The sequence below is a fragment of the Papilio machaon genome, chromosome 2 (genome assembly GCF_912999745.1).
Source record: "Papilio machaon chromosome 2, ilPapMach1.1, whole genome shotgun sequence".
NCBI classification, from domain to species: Eukaryota; Metazoa; Arthropoda; class Insecta; order Lepidoptera; family Papilionidae; genus Papilio; species Papilio machaon.
The window spans coordinates 193,880-214,017 of NC_059987.1; the positions used below are offsets into that span (position 1 = coordinate 193,880).

Sequence of the window (20,138 nt, forward strand, 5' to 3'; positions counted from 1 at the left end):
TCGGCGATGCTCGAATGTTGTCGCGTTGTCATTGTGTGAGTGCACTCAATCCGCTTCCTCATCTCATTTTAATATCGCGAACTTCGACATAATGTAATCGTCTTATAATCAATATTCGTTAATCGTCTATTGTTTAAAATCAGTAATATGCTTTTGAATAACACAAGTTATCTTAGCTTTTATGTCATGAAACCGTCCCGTGAATAAATAAATAAAAAGATCCCTTGCAGTAGTACCAGTAGCAGTAGTATCTATCAGACAATATCCAACTTTTCATTTTCCTCTGCTGTTAGTGTAAGAGCAAGTTAGTTTGAGTTTGAGGACCTGAAGGACTCAGTGCTTACCTACAAAGCGAACAACTTGATATTGCTGCAACTTGCTTTGAAGTTGCTCTCAATATGGGAAAGTTTTTTTTTACAACACGACGTGTGTTTATCGAAAAAACTTCCAGGGCTAAATACCCGGGTACCCGACGTACATTTGTGACCAGGATCGTGATGTGATGGACACATGTTAATGTTAGTTAAATTTAAATAGTTTTCCTTATAACTGCACAGCTGGTCAGTTCAGTTTCAGTTCAGTTCAATTTGTAGAAGACCACCCTATGAGAAGAGAATAGGGCTGATCATTGGGGCCATCTGTCAGCTATACCATTGCTTGCCTGCAGGTCGGTACGTGGTGGGCGGCAGCCGCGGCGACGTGTTGGTTGTACGCGACGCCCGCCCTGATGACACCAGCGCCTATACGTGCGAGGCGCAGCACGCGCTCACCGGCGAGAAGCGCCGCAGCCCGCCTGCCATGCTCGTTGTCTCTCGTAAGTTTTGCGTCAAATTTAGTTACGCCTTATGCAGGTAGAATTTTACTGGAACAGTTACAATTAAAAATATTAATCGTATATGTTTAATAACAGATTCGACAGGCAGCATGGCACCGCGCATGCTGACGATATCGGAGGACGAGACGGTGACCCAGGGCGGCGACATCAGGCTCGTCTGCTGCGCCATCGGCAGCCCGCCGCCGACCTACAGGTTCTTTGGGAATTACATGTGTCCATTCTGTCAAAAATACTTAACTAAACAAAAAAGACCTTCTTTGTTGTTTTCTGCCTTATTCGTTTCGATATCGATTGTGTTTGACTGAAGTTGGTTCCGGCACGTGAACGGGCGGCTGAGCCCAGTGTCGGCCAGCGTGCGGGTGTCGGTGGCGCAGCAGGTGCTGGTGATAAGGCGCGCGCAGCCGGCGGACGCGGGCGTGTGGACATGCCGCGCGCACAACCAGTTCGGCGAACAGCGCCGCGACGCTACCCTCAGGGTGCGCTCGCGCCTCGTCGTCACCGTGCACCCCCAGCTGCAGGTACACGCAGCTACAATCCGGAACACGAGATAATTATCACAGATAACAGTGTAACAAATTACCAGTAGTGTGTAACTGACATGTTGTAAAAACTTTTAATATGTAATCTGTACCTATATATTACTTGTTGAATGATGATGACTGGATCTGAATCCACCTAAAAATATAACGCATACAATATTTCAGCGTATAGAATTTTCGCAACAATTAGATTACTGGCATGTTCTCCACTGACTTTGGCTCGGGGATCGTGGAGTAATCAAGTTACGATACAAGACACGTGCGCCAGTTCGACGTGACGTGACGTGACGGAAACTTAAACATATAAATATTTTACATGTAATGTTGGATACCTTATTATATCGACAAAGTACACGACAGATTATATACAATAGATTTAAATATTTTGTATTGAATTTTTATCACAACCAATCTGTAAAGATATGAAAAAAATTTTGAAACTAAAATCAATTGTGTGTCTAATTACTTACAGAGAACAATTTATTCTTCCGCATCTACAAGCATCACCTGATTGATGTAGATTTTATCTCAATGAATACAGTAATAATCTCTCTTTTTGTTGCAAAAATAATATTAAATGCATTACGTAACTTAATATTTAATATTTTAAAATGGTTCCTGTGACCAAGCATTTTATTTAGCAATAAATATTTTAAACAAATGCCGAATAAGAAGCGGTAGACTCGTAAATGATTAATGGAATGTACCGGACTCCGGGTTTGTATAATTTATTGAGCGGACGCGCCGTCTCGCGGGATTAGTGCCGTCCAAGCGTTGACACGAACAGTGGTTGGTGGACAGGGAAATGTCAGTAACTGTGAGTACATTCTATACACAGGTGGCAAATTCTGGGAGCTCAGTGGTGTTCAACTGTACGGTGGAGGGTGGCGGCGGCGAGGCGCGCGTGCGCTGGTTGCACGATGGCGTGCCGGTGGGCGGAGCCGAACGCACGCTGCGGGTGCATGGAGTGGCGCGCGCGCACCGCGGAATGTACCAGTGCTTCGCGGAGCGCGACCTCGATAGCGCGCAGGCCGCCGCCGAGCTGCGCCTGGGTGGTCAGTCACACAGACATTCACTATCAAACTAACTGTTTCTACCAGAAAATAATATCAAAACACTATTTCGATTTTCTCAAAAAGATAGTAATTCGTATCATAAAACTTAACTTGCATGATATACAAAGTTAAATGTAAAATGATTTTCCCTAAAGTAATTTCAAAGTAAGACGGCATTTCCATTATATAGGTGCCGAAAGGATTGTAGGAAAAGTAGTCTAACAAAAGACTTTTAAGTATTTAAATTTATTCAAGAAAAAACGACGATCGCAGCGCTGAAACTGAGCTTCTTACTCCCAGACTCCCAGTTGAAAGATATTGCTGCTTGCTGAGAGCTTGTCACATTGTCAATGCAAAGTGCCTTTGTCGCCGGCACCGGGGATCTATTTAATTGATTTTCATCTGGGCCGAGATGTTTAAATGAAATAAAGGTGATCGTAAGCAAAATATTTCAACAACAGATTGATCTTTTTGTATTAAGATTTATATAACTTCAACAGCAAAACCAACAATTTCTTACGTAAGCAGATGATATACGGCCACCAACAGCTTCCGACTCGGACGCAAACTTATTCGCGCCAGCTTTTAATTGCTCTTAAATAATACTCGGGGATACAGCACAGCTTTGCTGCCTAAAAGTTTACAGCACTTCATTATACGCCGCCTGTTTAAGAAAATCTTGGTAAAGAGAGAGAAAAAATATGTCAAACGTCCTCAGTAATATTATGTTTTTCATGTAATTTTATTATTGTGTATTTTAATAAAAATATCGTGTGAAAATGTGAAGAATATCGCAGGAACAATACGCTATCCTGAATTGGAACGCTTCATATTCTATTACTTTGATACTGCTCACAAAGACATTAGGCGGAAAGAGATGACTCACGGCCACACATTTATCAATTACTCTCTGATAGTAAGATCAACGCATTTGACAATAATGATCAGGGAATAATTTGCATATACGTAGTGGATAGTTGGGGGGATATGTGTGAGGGGTGACAAGGGGGAAGCGGATCCGGGTCAGTTATTGATTAAACTGCGCTGCAGTAATGACCGGACAGGCCATGCGTCACTCGCCGCCTGACAGGTAACCTGTGGCCCAAGTCAACTAAAACAAATATCATAAAATCCCTTTTACAAATAATTTGAAAGTATTAGTTTTTAACCTCAAGTATTTGTTCTTTACTGGTCTTCGTGTGTCATGGACTAAAAATCATCATTTAAGATGTCCCGGGTTCTCATTGATTTACTATTTTCATAATCGTCATTAATTTGTTTAGTTCAGTTTGAGGTCAGGTGGAGTTCTAGCGGTAGATAACTTGTTACAGAAATTTCACAATATCATAACAAAAATAAAATCTCTCGTAGTTCATAACCAGGACTCCAATATACGCCACAGTCCACGGGGAGCGGGCAGCGGGCAGCGGGCAGCGCGGAACGTTGCGTTACCGAAATCTATTAAAATCGGGCGCAGCTCGTGCACCGCGCGATCTTAATTGAATATTGATAAAATACACTCGTTAATTATGAACCTGCAACATTACCTGCATCAAACGAGAGATGAACGTTATTCTCGTATTGCCATATTAATTTTATCTTTTGCAACTACTACTTCTAATACTATCTTTTGTCCGTGACTTTGTCCGCGCGGAATTGAAATAAAACTTAATTAGTATCCTATACATTTTTCCAGACCATAATCCAAAATTTTTATGGTTACAGACTTTTTAAAGCGCTTTTAGCTGTGCTCGCTTCGCTAAAAAATTTACTGACGAACGTCCTTTTGAAATACTACTCACTCTTAATAATTATAATTTTGTAAAGTTATTTCGAGTTTAGTATTTTGTAGAGTTATAGAGCGTCGGTGGCTCAGGGGTTAAGCACTTGACTTGCAATCTGCAGGTCCTGGGTTCGAATCCCGCCATGTACCAATGTGTTTTTCGATTTTCGATTTACATATGTACATTTATCCGACGTTCTTACGGTGAAGGAAAACATCGTGATGCAACCTGCACATATCTGAGAAGAAATTCAATGATATGTGTGAAGTCAACCAACCCGCACTTGGCCAGCGTGGTTGACTATGGCCTAGTCACCCCTAACTTGGGGTAGGCTCCGAGCCCCTCGGTGGGGACGTATAGTGAGCTGATGATGATGATGATGATGATGATTTCGAGTCATTTACGTTTTCCCGAAATAATAAATTTTTCACTTTTAAATATTGAACGTGTAACATGTCCATTAAAATTGGAAAACGGGAAAACCAGTAAATCTTCTCAGAATTGGGGATGACAGTCGGGCAAGTCGCCAGAGCGTCCTCGGCCCATGTCATAGAATTTTTTTTACTAATGCTTACTTTTAAATTCCTTATCTATTTATACTAATGCTTCTTTATTACAACTACAACGTTCATTAATTTTTTTGGTTCCATGTCCATCCATCCATCCATTCAGCCTCGTTACGCCCACTGCTGGGCTGTATTTGCAAGAAATCAAATACTATGTAACTGTTATGTTATTACAATTTAGAAATGAAATAGTTTCTTCTTTTTGAATTATGTTTGCAGTTGCAATTAGTTTTTACCATTTAGAATTATCGAATTCTTGACCTAGCACAATGCCTCGAATCGGAACCTAAGTGAACGTAACACCGGAGGCAAGTCTCTCAAGCCCGCTTTTCACCATATTTCTAACTAGATGATAATAATTGAAGTATGATAAACTTTATATATCTTGCTCCTCTTTTCATTATTTACGATACGGCAGAGGCGAGGGGCAGGACGCATCGATAACAAAACCATAGCAAAAAGTTCCTGGAGAGCGAGCGCGACAATCGGAAGTTATAAATCAGTAATGGAAAAGCCAAAACAGAATCCAATCAACGTGCGCAAATGTCGCCACCGCCACATAAACAAAGCGACCGGCGCGGTATGGGAGGCCGATACGACCCGGCGGAGGGCGATGTATGGCAGCCCGTTTGTCACCGGTCACGCGTGCCCTGCGCCATTAACTTTGGGAATATTGCCTTCCTAACGACGACACATCATGAAGGCAGTTGTACTAAGATATACGCGGCTTTCTCATCACTGGATTGGGAATTGACCATTTACCTTTTGTTATGGCACTTGTGATCGTTTTATTAGTTTATGATAGTAATGTTAACTGCGGAGAATTCATAAACGTCAGATGATCTTACATTTATCAGGCAAAACGTTTCAATTTCTTATATTGCTCCTATATAGCCATAGATTAAAGTTAGAATGGGGTCGTTTAAATTGTGAAATTACAAACACGATATTTCTATGATAAGTATTTCAGCGTAGGCTTTATCTATATTTTTTGTTATTGAACGTTCCAGACACGGCGCCGGAGCTGCACTACACGTTCATCGAACAGGCGCTGCACCCGGGGCCCGCGCTGGCGTTGCACTGCGCCGCCTCAGGTGCGCCGCCGCCACGCTTTACCTGGCTGCTCGACGGACAGCCCATAGAGGAACTCAACACCCCCCAGCGGTTAGCTACTTTTCTTCGCTAAGAAGCTTCACGAAATCAAAGTTTCGGAGCATTAATGAATGCAAGGTTTTTGTACTTCAGGAGCATCAGCCAGTTCATGAGGCCGAATGGCGATGTGGTGAGCTACCTGAACATAACGTCGGTGCGTGCGGCGGATGGAGGTCGTTACACCTGCCGCGCGCACAATTCCCGCGGCGCCGCAGAGCATTCTACTAGGCTAAATGTTTACGGTTCGTCAATACTTCGGATTCCATTAGAATACATCAAGCGCTATAACTATAGATAACATTGATCCGAAGCCGTTTTGAACATCTGATGGATCATGTCAGTGTTTGTAACAACAATATTTTATGCACTTGGCAGGGCCACCATCCATCCGCAGCATCGGGCCCCTGCGCGTGGTGGCCGGCGTCAATGCGACTGTCTACTGCCCCTACTCCGGATTTCCAATCAGGTTGATGGAGGTGCATTTGTTTAGAGAGATTATAAGTTTTTTACACTAATAAAGAATGGAACAGCTATTTCAATCTTTGTTGTAGAAATGACATATATATATATATATATATATTAGGGTGATTCAAAAAAATAAAATTTTTGTTTTTTTCGATTCTCGTGTGAAAATATGTGAGTTTACTATGTTTTAAGAACCTCCACCAAAGGACAGGTTAAAAAAAATTCTTAAAAGGTCGCTCAGAATTTTTGAAAAATTCCAAAATTGCCGAAAATCAGATTTTTTTTTCTCGTCATGTCATCTTTTTAAGTGTAAAATAATATAAAGATTCTGAAAATTTGACGTCAAAATTTTATTTTCTAAAGGTCGTTCCGAATTTTTATAAATTTCTCTTTTAAAAAGATATAAAGTATTTACCTTGGAAATTTATAAAAATTCGGAGCGACCTTTAGAAAATAAAATTTTGACGTCAATATATATATATATATATATGTAGTTACGTACTTGGTGATTGACTTGAAATTTCAATAACCTCAAATTTTTAGTCAGATTTTTTTAATATTCGAATAATAGATTAACTTTCATACTCATAACAACTAACTTACATAACATTTGCAGTTCGTAGTCGTACCCTAACTTATTCGACATTTATCGTTTAACGATTGTAAAAATGAGAGGCGGACCGCTTTGAACACTTCACAAAGTTCTCTCAAAGAAAACTTAATTAGTCCGAGGATTGAGGTGCTTCACGCCTCTCTTCGGTTGTTTTCGGCTCTCATGTCTCGTTCTACTCCTCAAGCTTTTTGTGTGGCTATTAGCGAAATCCGGTGGCAGCGCGGAGGCGACGGGGCTGGCGGAGAGTTGGGGGGAGGACGCGCGACAGGCGCGGGGGGCGCACTGCGTCTGTGGCCGGCCGAGCCCGCTGACGCCGGCCTCTACTCCTGCCGGGTCACCGCGCCTTCCGGACACTACGCGCAGAAAGACGTGCAGATATTCGTTAGAAGTAAGCTTTTATTTAGAAAAACGGTGTGAGTTCGGGGCTCTATTCAAAGCTGAAAAGTTGCATTAAAAAAATCATTCAATTGCATAACTTTGCAAATGCACTTATAAACTAACTAATATAGATGTCGCAGGAGCGACACAAAGTAGGCCTTCCCTTTAAAAAAAAAGTCCATAAAACTACTTTATTCGGGATTGTATCGTAGTTCAAAGTCCAAAAGGCCATATGTCCTTATGCAGATCCACCTAAGATAGCGGGCTTCTCGTTCCCGGCGGACCTGGTTGAAGGCAGTTCAGTACAGGTGCTGTGCGGCATCACGTCCGGCGATAAACCCGTCTACTTTTCCTGGCTCAAGGACGGTCAGCACATACCCTCCAATTTGCAGGTACAGCCTACTAGATAAATTGAACAACTTTAAATTTGACTCACGTGGCTATTTGCTAAATAACTTGAGTTAATAGCCGTATGCATTATCAGGTGCAAGAAAAGTCCCTAGACGAGTTCAGCTTCCTGATATTCTCGCACGTGACGTCACAGCACAGCGGTGAATACACGTGCGTGGCCAGCAACACCGCCGCCGAGGTCAACCACACTGCTCGCTTGGCTGTCAAAGGTTCATTGTTTATAATAGTGATATTGTATATTATATGATCTTTTAGCCATGGATTAAATTTCGATATTGTTGCTTCTGTCATCAAGATTGTTTTTTTTACTTTATATTGAGTGTACGATTGTTAAGATAATTCAACCCATGGGGTCTTGGTTTTCCAAAACTCTTCGGCTAACGCGTATTTTGGGTGTAATTACATCCATACTACGAGTATTTTAAAATTTCAGTCGCTCCATCATGGGTGTTCGAGCCTCAAGATGCATCAGTCCTGTTGGGCACACAGATCATTGTGCATTGCTCAACCAAGGGCTACCCCGAGCCACAGATTGCATGGCTAAAAGCACAAGGTACAAAGATTTGGTATCAATTACCTATCTACTACATAAGTTACGATTTTCTAAACGTAACAAATTATGAATAAAGATGCTAAATTCACAGATTTGTGCTTCTGCTATGCGTTTGAATAGGGATGGATATATTGATTCAAACGGTATGGTCAGGTGGTGGCGAGTTCCGGCCACTGTCGCAGCTGGAACCGGCGCCTTTGCTGGTGCTGCGCAACGGCTCGCTGAGCGCGGCGGAGGCAGCACGCGCGCACGAGGGCCGCTACATGTGCCGCGCGGACAACGGTGTCGGCAGAGGGCTCTCCAAGGTCATCACCGTCTCTGTGAACGGTAATTACACATTTATTGTTGCGTATTTCATCGCAAAAGATGCAGCAAGAAATATATTTTAATCTGTAGTTATATCAATGTGGTATATCAGAGCCGGCGCATTTCGAGTTTTCGTCGCGAAACATGTCAGTGCGACGCACGGCGGGCGCGGCGCTGGTGTGCGCGGCGCGCGGCGATCCGCCCATACAGCTGCACTGGACGCACAACACGCAGCGCCTCGACCTCTCCACTTACAGGTTACATAGAATAAATTGTCTGCATTGGAAAATTTAAAAATCTTATGTAACAAAACAAATGAACTGCAAAGATAATGTAACTATTTATATATTTTTGTGTCGCCAGGGTGTCAGTGTCGGAGAAGCGGTCGGAGAGCGGTGCCAGCTCAACGCTGAGCATCGCACACGCCGAGCGCCGTGACTCTGGCGTTTACCGCTGCCGCGCCGAGAACGCCTACGGCCGCGACGAGCTGCTCATCTATCTCGCAGTACAAGGTTATTCTTATTCATGTATTCTCGTTTAAATATGCCAATTTAATATTTAATCTGATGCCAGTAAATGCCCGAGCTTTGTAAGAAAATTAAAGTCGAAGCGCAGCGATAATTGACACATTTTTTATCTGGGTTATCATTTTTCAAAAATCTTATTATTATTTTACGGTGGTGTATTGTCAGAGTTCCCGGAGGCGCCGCGCGGTCTCCGCGTGGTGTGGCGGGCGGCCCGAGCGGCACGACTGGCGTGGCGGCGTGGCTATGACGGTAACGCCCGCCTGCGAGCGCACCGCCTGCAGTACCGCGTCGTAGGTGCCACACAGCACGGCACGCAGCTTGGCACGCAGCTCGGCACCCAGCTCGGCACCCAGCTTGCAGGGCCGCGCCCACAGCAGGCTGACTGGACCGATGCGCCCACTCGGGAGATACCACCGGATTTAGTGCAGCAGAGGTAAACTTCATATGAAAGAGTTGAAAACTGATACATTTAAGAATGTATATTTTCGTGCCATGCCTGCAAAAGTAATAAAACAATGACATCAACAGGCAGGAGTCAAAAGAAGGAGAGAGGGAAGCGGAGGGAGATGCAGTGCTTGAGTTCTCTGTGGAGGGTCTGCGTCCAGCTACCGCGTACGCGCTGCGCATCGCCGCCGTCAACGACATCGGCGACAGCGACTACTCTGACCCCGTCATCGTGCACACCTTGGAAGAAGGTCTCTATTCTAAAATTAATAGTTAAAAAAGCGTATAATGATTTTCCGGTACTAGAAATTGTAGTATTTCATATTACAATTTCTAGTACCGCCAAGATGAGTCAAAAATGCGACGAGATACCAGATAAGACGGAAAACGGAAATGTCAAGCCGTCGTACTTGTAGTCTACGTCGCAGTCGTGGGTAGTATTAGTAAAATAACGTCGTTAAGAATCGCGTCGCTTCAATTTATTTTACCCGTAAAGATAGCATAAATAAAAATGAAATCGAAAGTGTCCTTAGGCCTTTTTAGATATTGTATTCTCAGTAATCTTAAATAGACCGTACCTTACCTTGCTTATATTCTTCAGTAATCTTAAATTTATCTCCTTTATTACATTTATGAATATACTGTTGCAGAGCCATCTGAGCCTCCTCACAACATTGAAATACAAGCGGACGCTCCCGGAGAGCTGCTTGTCAAATGGCAGGTAACACGTCATAGTTGTACACAAATTTCCTCGCTAGTGTGAATTGTAACGAATTCTTAAATTTATTACTTTTCGTCGCATAATCCCTCACGTCAAAATTAATAAGGACTACGATTGTAAAAATGTTTAAATCATTGGATGATGATGACATATGATGTAATTTCGTACAGGCGCCACCGCAAGAGTCGTGGAACGGTGAGCTGCTGGGGTATGCGGTATGGTGGCGCGGGAATAACGCGTCGCACGCGCTCACCGTGCCCGGCTGGCGTAGTACGCGCGCGCGTCTGGGCGCTCTCCGGCCGCACGCGCGCTACGAACTGCGCGTACAGGCGTACAACGCGGTCGGTGCCGGGCCGCTCTCTGTACCGCTTGGCGCCGCCACTCTAGAAGACAGTTAGTCCAACCAAAAAAAGTCTTTGTGATTCTTTGATACTGTTTTAAAAACTGATTCTGAAAAATTATCACCGTGAACAAAATTGGATCTAAGTTAAACTTATTCTTAACTTTTTGTACGAAAGTACCGGAGTCGGGGCCGCAAGGATTACGGTGCGAGGCGCTGTCGGCGCAGTCGCTGCGGCTGTGGTGGGAGCCCCCACCGCCTCCTGAGCGCGGAGGACTGCTGCTCGGATACGAAATTACTTATCAAGTAATTTATTTTTCTATTTTCAATTTCAGTTTAGTTAGGTAGTAGTTTACTTTAGAATAAGTCGTACAAAAAAATAAACAAATCAGATTTACAATTTTTGCAGGCCGTAAACTTAGAAGGCGAACTGCAGGGCATGCCGGAGACGAGGCGTGCGGGTAGCGCCGAGGCGGTGGTGTCTGCAGCGCGCGCCGGCAACTACTCTCTGCAGGTGCGCGCGCGCACTGCGGCCGGAGCTGGCCCGCCCGCGCACACCTATTGCGCCACGCTCGATGACGGTAACCACTGGCTCCTTACACGCACTCGAATTCAGTCCCAAATACTTGTATTCAAAATAGGCGCATGTGTTGTATATGTAAGTACTGTGATTCTGTAAGTACACTAAACTTTGAATATGACAGTTCCTGGGCCGCCGGCAGACATCAAAGCTGTCGCCAATTCGGAGAGCTCCGTCATCGTGAGCTGGCTGGCGCCGGCGCAGAGCAACGGTAGGATTCACCACTACACCGTCTACAACCGCCCGCAGAGGTTTGTATTAATAAACTCATCTACTTTACTAATCCTTCTAAGAGCCAAAAAGAAAAAAAGTTGTTAAAAAGAACAAACATATTTTTGGGAATAAATAAATTGTGTAAGTATACAGAACAGGGCAGCAGGCGCAGACGGCGGTGTTGCCGGCGGCGGGCGCGCGCGAGCACCAGGCGGAGGTGCGCGGGCTGCAGGAGCATCAGCTATACGAATTCTGGGTGACGGCGGCAACCGCTGCCGGCGAGGGCGAGATGAGCGCTATCGTCGTCAGGAAACCCACCTCAAGACGTACGATTTATTTCTTCTTTGCCTGCGAAATTATTACTTGAATCTCCCTTTCAGCTCTCTTGGGAAATCGGAAAAAAGATCCATTTGTTTTACTTATATCCGCAGCCCCAGTGAAGCTGTGGTCGTTCCCGCGGCGCATCACCGCGGCTGAGGGTAGTCGTGTGGTCGTGACGTGCGGCGCGGTCGGTGGCACGGCTCAGCGCGTATGGGCACGTCGCCGATCACCCCCGCCCGCCGCCGACCCCAGGCTCATCATAGACTCTTACAGGCTCATTATACCTAGTGAGTGAGCGCCACAGTCAATTGACTCTACTGTATCGATGATCTAACTGTATTCGTTAGCTTAAATTTACAATGTTTTGAAAAATTAAAAATGTTGTATATAGGGTTTGGATGCGCTCCATGGATTCGTACGGTACTCTCGATATATATATTTCCAGAGTTGGATGTGAGTCTGTCGGACAACTACACGTGCATAGTGCGTGGGGGCGGGGGTGAGGAGCGCGGTACGTGGGAGGTGTCTGCACGCTCGCCGCCCCCGCGCCCTCGTCTGCGACTGGCCGGCGCCGCACCGCACTCGCTGCTACTCGCCTGGGACCCGCCGCCCGCGCTGGAACATGTGCACAGTGAGAATTTTATTACCATCATTAAATAAATTATTGTTTTGTTTTATCTATATTTATACCAATCAAATACAGTCTAAAAAGTTATGTAGTATTCATGCATAACATTGAAGCGAAATTGTGTTTAAGGCTACACATTGGAGCACACGCGAGTGGGCGGTGTTGGCACAGTAGAAGGTGCAGGAGAGGGCGAGGGAGCGTGGCGCAGCGTTTGGGTGGCGGGCAGTGCGCGTGCGCACGCGCTGCGTCGGCTTACGTGCGGCGCGCGGTACCGTGTGCGACTATCGGCGCTGGGGCCTGGCGGCTCCTCGCCGCCGAGCGCCGAGCTCATTGCCAGTACTAGCGGCGGACGTTAGTGCATAAAACATTTGGGTTCCCAATATTTAATAAAAGCTTATAGTTCTTAATTTAACATAAAAATAATCTAGAATTGACGATTGATTTTTTTGTCCTCAAAGAAACATTTTGTTTTGACTTCTTTGTATGGTAGTTTTGCCAGTAGGAAAACTTATGTTAAACATCAAATTGTTTGCAAATTCACGAAGTTTATGTCCGTACATTTTTAGCGTCAAAGGCGGCACTCGAGAAGCACTTGTTCACCAGCAATAGCAGCTGCGTGAGATTGAACCTCCTGACGTGGGACAGCAACGGCTGCCCCATCACCCACTTTGTAATATCCATTAAAGGTAGGGCGGTAGATATGATTTAATCACGCGATTTTTTCAATTTTTCTACATTTTGACGGGATTTGCAAAATGTTCTTTTTTTAATTCTCTCTCTAGGTTTCGAGGAGTCCCGGTGGCGCACGGAGAGTGTGTCGCTGGAGGGATGCGCGCGCGGCGTGCACGCGGTGTGCGCTCTGGCGCCGGGCGCGTGGCACGTGCTGCGCGTGGCCGCCGCTGGCGCTGCGGGTAGCACCACGGCCACCTACTACTTCGCCACGCTCACCTTGGCTGGAGGTCAGCTGACGTCACCACCGATCTCATTGATTTCTTCGTAAAATGCAAAGTCGCGATCTACTGGTGCTGGTGATCTATCGTGCAGAGCGCGTTCCGGCGCCGGAGCAGTACCCGGCGGGTAGCGATGATGGTGCGGGCGGTGCGAGCGGTGGCGGGTTGGCGGCGCTGCTGGCGGCGGCCGCGTTACTAGCCGCCGTGTTGCTGCTGGCGGCCCTCGCCTACAGGCGCAGGTAGCCCCTCTATAATATGCCCAAGCTGCTGTTTAACAAATATAATTTGAATTATATTAATGGTGAATTAGTGTTTTTATATTATTATATTACATTACATTATTATTATTATATTATATTATATTACATCCGCAGTTGCAGATGCGTTGTCTACTCTTAATCCACGAAGGAGGAGACGCACAAAAAGAAAATATTTAACCTTCCTATATATTATATATCAAAACCACTTCCCCTTCACATCCTTTCCTTATAAGAAAAGGGTGGGAAGGGATAGATGACTAAAATTAGGCCTCTGGCACCACACTCATCAGTCGAAACGCGGAATTACTTATACTTCACGCCTGTCTTCTGTGTGGTTGTGGTATTGCACCGGGCTAGTCGGCCCATTCGTGTAACAGATGTTGTTGTTGCTGGCGTCTACTACTGTATTTCAATAATTTGGTTGGTTACTAAATAATTGTCCTCGCAGTACATCGCACGCCTGCATGAGGAAAGGCTACGAGCAGAGCGGCATAGTGGAGGAGGACAAGTCGGTAGAGAGGAGGGATAACCGGCGCAACTGCCAGCAGGTGTACACCTCCTCACCCATCAAACATCCTGCCACCAAAAAGGAACAACAAGGTAATTGCATTAAACATTATATCTATATATATAAAAGAAAGTCGTGTTAGTTACATATAACTCAGGATTGGTAGAACTGATTTAGCTGAAAATTGATGGGGAGGTAGCTTAGAATTAGGAGACGGACATAGGAACTTTTTTATCTTGTTTGCATTTTTTTTAATCCGCGCGCACGAAGTCGCGGGTAAAAGCTAGTTATGAATAAATATTTTCCCGCGAGTACTCGGGCACGTAAAGTTTTGGTGTATAATTCCAAAAACTTTTGACTCTGTATGCTCTTATGGACAGCCAAAGCGATACGGAGCACATTTTACTTCCAGAAATGTACGAGATAAGTCCGTACGCGACGTTCAGTATGTCGGGGGGCGCGACGAGCGAGGCGGGCGAAGCGGGCGAGGCGGCGAGCGAGGCGGCGGGCACTCTGCGCACCTTTGGCCGCGCCGAGCCTGCGCCGCTCAGCGCTGCACCGCCGCGCCGAGCCGCGCACTGCCACCGCTCGCCCGCAGACTCCGGTACACACATCTAAATTTACATTTTGTTTATTAGTATCGATCACTTTCATATTTGTTGACAGAGAAAATTCATTCAAAACATCTCGTGAATATGGCTATGATATATGAAGAATAATAGTTCGTAAAGAGTGTAATATGAATTATGTCAGATGAGTACGGGTTGTCGCACGCCATGACGCTGTCGGTGCACCGCGCCGAGTCCGACTCCGACTCGAGCGGGTCACCGTGCGCGGAGTGCGGTGTTGCCGCCTACCGCCGCCCTCTCGCGCCCTCCAAAGGTTACTTATGCTCCTTGCCAGTCTTTATTGTCATAAATCATTGCTGTTGTAAACTTTTGTTGCAAACTCGCAGAGGAGGCGTTTCGAGCGGTGACGGACTCGAGCGCGGAGTCCGCGGCGGAGGCGCGCTCGCTGGCGCAACGCCGCCGACAGCGCCGGCACCACCCGCCGCCCGCCAGGTGCACTCTTCATACTATTATAATACTACAAATGAATCTATTACTACATAAAAAACTGTGTAATTTTGAATTTTTCTTCCATATAAGATATAATTGACCGAATATTTGATCGAATAAAGCATATTGCAATAATCACATAATTTATGTATTAAGTACGTACCTCTATATTATACCACAGTAAATAAGTTATTCTTATTAATTATATTTCGTTGTTATTTTAAATTTTACTTTGTGGGAAAATTGTGAAATCAATGCCATCTTGCGGTAATGTTGGAACACATTCAGCTGAAAAAATTCAAAGTTGTTATCAGGTTTTGATTGAGATGTCGCTGGTCTCCGATAAAGAAGGTATCAAAAAAATAATTACCTATTTATTTTAACATCAGATAATATCAGTGTGATAATCTTCTCTCTTCCTCTTAAAGTTCCAAGCACAAATCACACAAGATCAAAAGACACGTTTCACATAATATTATCAGGTACAAACACTTCAAGAAAATGTTTTTCTTTGCTCCTGTAATTTATATGCTAAACTTCTCAGTGAGGTCGACATTTTTTTACTTAAACTTGCAGTCTTCAAACAAAAAGTGCGTCATATCTTTTAAAATGTAAACATAAGCAACTATAGTGAATCTAACCTAATGTTGGTTTTTTCATTAATTTATATTATTTCTTTATTTGTCAATATTGGCACTGTGGCGCACTCAGAGTCGTTATGTTTATCTAAAAGTTTTTCTAATTAAAGGTTATGTAAAGTTTTTAAATAATATAATTTGCTTTAACATTTATTGTATGTTTCGAACCTTAATAAACAAATAATATAAATAATTTCGGCTTGCAGATATCAACAACGGCAGGAGCAGGAGCGAAGAGATTTCACAATCCACGTGTGAAGTAATACAATAAAGACTGGAGCGATCTGCGCGCTGTGAGCTGCGCGCTGTGATCTGCGCGCTGTGAGCTGCGAGTGACAACAAAGATCTATTGTACAGATGTTACTTAGATTAGGTAATGCAGTACTTTACTATAAAATGTTGAAGATAGACCGATGCGGAGGTTATTATAAATAATTTATTATATACTAATTAACAGAATATGTCAATTTCCAAAATATATACTTGTTCATTGTAAACCAACCGCTTGCAGCGCTTATTCTACGTAAAGCGCTCGTAGGTCATCACGTAACGATAAAAGGAATTCAAATTAAAAAATGTTTTTTTTTTAATTAACAAGTAGTATATTTTTTCTGTCACTGACAACCTCCAACTTCAGTGGAAGCCGCATCGATCTGTTATAAAATGAAATTTATTAAAATATGATTAGAGTAAAACTTCTCAAAGCTATGAAGAAAAAAAGATATATTTATATGTTTTGTACTTAATGTAAAAATTTCGGCCTATTTGGAAAAAAAAGATGAGGACAATAATTCATCCCATCAGTCTAAATTATTGTAAAATGCGTTATATTATATCATTGGTAAAGTTTACTTTTACTGTATTTGAAGTCTTTGGGGATTCTAACTAGCTTTGTGCCAAAAAATATTTTTAGGACGGGATACTAAATCGTTTATACAAACAGTTTATAGTTATGTACATAGTTGTTAAAGTATTAAAATTGTTGTGTTAAACGAATTAAAGTTATTTCGTTGTTGCTTTGATATAAACTGGAAATTTCGTTTGTTATAAATATCATTCAGAATAACCTACAAATATTGTGACAAACTTTGATCACTGCATAGTTTTTTGTGTTATTTACATTGCCCCCAGAATGTTTGTTCAATAACTTTTTTTTAAACACATCAGAGTTAATACATAAGTTGTTATGTGTATCTATTTATTTATATACATTAACTATATTAAATTTAATGTTAATACTTCACTAGGGCTGTCAACAATCATGTTATCTTTTTTGTAACTACGATAATTATCTGATTAATATAATAATATGTATTAAATAAATATAAGCCGCCATTTAACAAAACTAAAATAAGACTTTTTCCTCTATTTTACAAATATTTTTATCCTTCTAAGTAGTGCAGTGTCATGATTAGAACAGTAATATTAAACTATAAAAGTGACAGCCCTAGTAATGTGTAGTGTATTAAATAAGTAAAACCATATCTTTGATAAGTGTAAAAATAGTTAATTCGTAGGTTAATAAATAATAATTTTACAATTAATTGAGTTGTTTGTGAAAAAAACGCAAGGCGATTTTAAAAAAATTATTCATACGATTTTATTCATAAATATTAATATACAGCTCGAGGCTGAGATAAAGACGATGTAATTTAACTTATTGAGAGGTGGAGTGATGTAGTAACTGATTATTGAAGGCTTTGGTCCTGACTTTACTTACTAATATTTTGCTGTATATTTCTCTTTGTAAAAGTGTTTTCTTTAATTTTTTATCAATAATACGCAACGAATCTAAAAAGCTTACTAAAACTTTCGAGACTTTTATAGATGTACAATTTTATTTACAGTTTTATAAGAAAATATATAAGGTGTTCAATTTTTATCCGTTTGTTTTTAATAAATTTCGTACAAAATATAATACTTTAATGATTTTGATAACAATTTTTATATAAAACAAATAATTATATAACGCTGTTTTTTTATTTTGCATTGAAATAATCTTTAGATAGCAATATTTTAACTTTTACTCAATACATATATAGTATGCTAAATGAATACAAATAACATGTACAAACAAAGTTCTATTATATGTACTGTGCTTGTAATTTAACTGACAATTTCTGAATAACTATCACTGCCCGATATGGTCAATGTAAATATTTTACGAATAAAAGATAAATAAAACATAGTGATTAAATTGTTTCATTTTTAATCCTTAACATTTTACAGTGCAAAACTGTCGAGACTGTCTACATTTAGATTGATGGTAACTCACCGTCGAAATAACTTATCCCCTGATATAACGACATTGTAAAGTATCTATTAACACTAAGCAGTTGTTTACGTCTGGTAGTGACTACTTATAAGTATGTTATATTATATGTTATATAAACGAATACTTTGCCAGTTACAAATTCATAAATCATACAATGTAGACTACACCGTCTACATAGACATTGTAAATATGTATTGTCTACGACTTTGTCCGCGTGAAATAAATAAAATAGTAAATGGCATATGTGTTCTTCTAGACTATGTTCTATATTCATACCAAATTTCAACGAGATCCGTCGAGCTGATCTGGAGATACATTCAAACAAACATTCATCCATCTAAACATTCGCATTTATAATATTAGTAAGACAAGTAAGATTAACAAGCTGCGATACGTGTCAGCAAGTGACGGGTGACAGCGCTGATTTACGAGGAGAATCGAGTGGCGACTTCACGTTGCTGCAGCTGCGCGCTCATAATGTAATGTGTGTTACACAAACGAGCAGCACATTCTCTCGAGGTGTTTGCATGCAAGTATTTTCTTACGTAGTAAGTAAAAAACGTCTACTTGCGACTTACAAAGTGTCGTAAGGAAAAGGTGATTATCATTTTTAATTTTCGTGTTTCAATTTAATTAACAAATGAGGACTACCGAAGAAACTAACACTTCTGACTATTTTAATATTACATTTGATGTTTTGATTATAATCTAAACATCTAGTAAACTATAAGTTGGCTGAGAGCTAGCACGAAATGAGTTATTAATTAGTGCAACGTGATTGCACTGCTGTCCGCGAGCTTTCGCTGAAGAGGGCTTGTTAGCTGATTACGGACTGAGCGACACACTCCTGAAAAAAGTCCAAGGGTTTTTAATTTAAATAAAGTCCTTTTGCAAGCGCGGATATTTTATTTTTCCAATTTCACGGAATTTTGTAACCATTTTTTTTGTAATGAAAGTGTAAACTTTGCGGGATTTGATAAGATGCAGTATTCATTTATGTTTAAAACGTATTAGGACGCCCATTATATTATTTCTCATAACTTAATTAACTGCGATTCTATGTAATGAATTATTATCTGTTATCGTATTTCGGATTATATACACATAAATGACGTCAGAATTAATAAAAATTATAATAGAAATGTCGGTTATTGTATTAGTTTGTGTAGCACTAACGTAGCAGTTTTCGTAGCTATCGTAGATCGTACCTTGTAGCACTTGTAGCTGCTTTGCTATTCTTGGTAGGCGTAGCACCAACTACGAACGTAGCAATAATTACGAAAACAGGGTTTACAACTGATGCAGATCAATGTTGCAGACATTAACTTGGACAATTATTGGCAAGTGTTATAAAAACTGCAGGTTTATTTTATCAATTTTATTATTGAATAAAAATCACATAGATAATTAATTTTTAGCTGTGGAAGGATATCCTATAAAATCGAAACGCCAAAATCCTGACGAGTTTTTTTTAGCTTAAGCCAGTTATTTGATCATCGAGATCGCGTCGGCGATTAGTGAAAAAAAACTATCAATACTTTGCAGCTGTTTGAAAAATTAAGCCATGAAATGATTTGCGATTTTTTTTTTCGTAAACATTATATTACTATAATACATCGAGGCTACTTTCTTTTAAAAAAAATTGCAAATTGATTAATTTATACTTTAAAAATAATAATCTGTTAATTATAAAAGCTGAGTTTTATAAAATTTTGGAGATTGTATTCTCTCTTCGACAATTTCCGAGCGTTATTACAATCATAAGTAATACCAAATGTAGAAAATAAGTATTTTTTACGTTGAAATGCTTCAGTGCAAACATTACAAGAAATACAAGAGACAATTTCGCCAAATAAAGTAGTAACTTTATTCAGGTCTTTATTAAAGAAATAACGCGTTCGCAGCTCGAGTATTGCTAACATAAAATCCTTTAATGGACATTCGGAATGTAACTAGTACGAAATTGAAATGTTGTTCTATAAAAAAACTATTATTTACACAGAAACATACAAAGTTAA

At 41.6% G+C, this 20,138-nt stretch overlaps 1 protein-coding gene and 1 long non-coding RNA gene across 2 annotated transcripts in view; both read left to right on the forward strand.

Annotated features, from left to right (window-relative positions):
• LOC106708247 (Down syndrome cell adhesion molecule-like protein Dscam2) overlaps window positions 1-13,431 on the forward strand; it is an 89,662-nt gene extending 76,231 nt beyond the window's left edge. The window contains exons 6-32 of the mRNA XM_045680889.1: window positions 668-814; window positions 911-1,028; window positions 1,143-1,353; window positions 2,213-2,429; window positions 5,790-5,943; window positions 6,025-6,173; window positions 6,307-6,397; window positions 7,213-7,397; window positions 7,634-7,779; window positions 7,872-8,007; window positions 8,232-8,351; window positions 8,505-8,678; window positions 8,770-8,914; window positions 9,021-9,169; window positions 9,350-9,617; window positions 9,713-9,879; window positions 10,279-10,349; window positions 10,520-10,742; window positions 10,868-10,995; window positions 11,099-11,270; window positions 11,394-11,520; window positions 11,636-11,808; window positions 11,914-12,090; window positions 12,249-12,434; window positions 12,561-12,782; window positions 12,998-13,117; window positions 13,214-13,431. Coding sequence (XP_045536845.1) covers window positions 668-814; window positions 911-1,028; window positions 1,143-1,353; window positions 2,213-2,429; window positions 5,790-5,943; window positions 6,025-6,173; window positions 6,307-6,397; window positions 7,213-7,397; window positions 7,634-7,779; window positions 7,872-8,007; window positions 8,232-8,351; window positions 8,505-8,678; window positions 8,770-8,914; window positions 9,021-9,169; window positions 9,350-9,617; window positions 9,713-9,879; window positions 10,279-10,349; window positions 10,520-10,742; window positions 10,868-10,995; window positions 11,099-11,270; window positions 11,394-11,520; window positions 11,636-11,808; window positions 11,914-12,090; window positions 12,249-12,434; window positions 12,561-12,782; window positions 12,998-13,117; window positions 13,214-13,431 — 4,394 coding nt within the window. The remainder of the gene's footprint in view (window positions 1-667; window positions 815-910; window positions 1,029-1,142; window positions 1,354-2,212; window positions 2,430-5,789; window positions 5,944-6,024; window positions 6,174-6,306; window positions 6,398-7,212; window positions 7,398-7,633; window positions 7,780-7,871; window positions 8,008-8,231; window positions 8,352-8,504; window positions 8,679-8,769; window positions 8,915-9,020; window positions 9,170-9,349; window positions 9,618-9,712; window positions 9,880-10,278; window positions 10,350-10,519; window positions 10,743-10,867; window positions 10,996-11,098; window positions 11,271-11,393; window positions 11,521-11,635; window positions 11,809-11,913; window positions 12,091-12,248; window positions 12,435-12,560; window positions 12,783-12,997; window positions 13,118-13,213) is intronic.
• A 111-nt stretch (window positions 13,432-13,542) lies between these two features.
• Window positions 13,543-14,640, forward strand: LOC106708338. Its single transcript, XR_006756578.1, has 3 exons — window positions 13,543-13,620; window positions 14,090-14,241; window positions 14,562-14,640. It is a non-coding gene; the product is annotated as an uncharacterized LOC106708338 (long non-coding RNA).
• The last annotated feature ends 5,498 nt before the right edge of the window (window positions 14,641-20,138 follow it).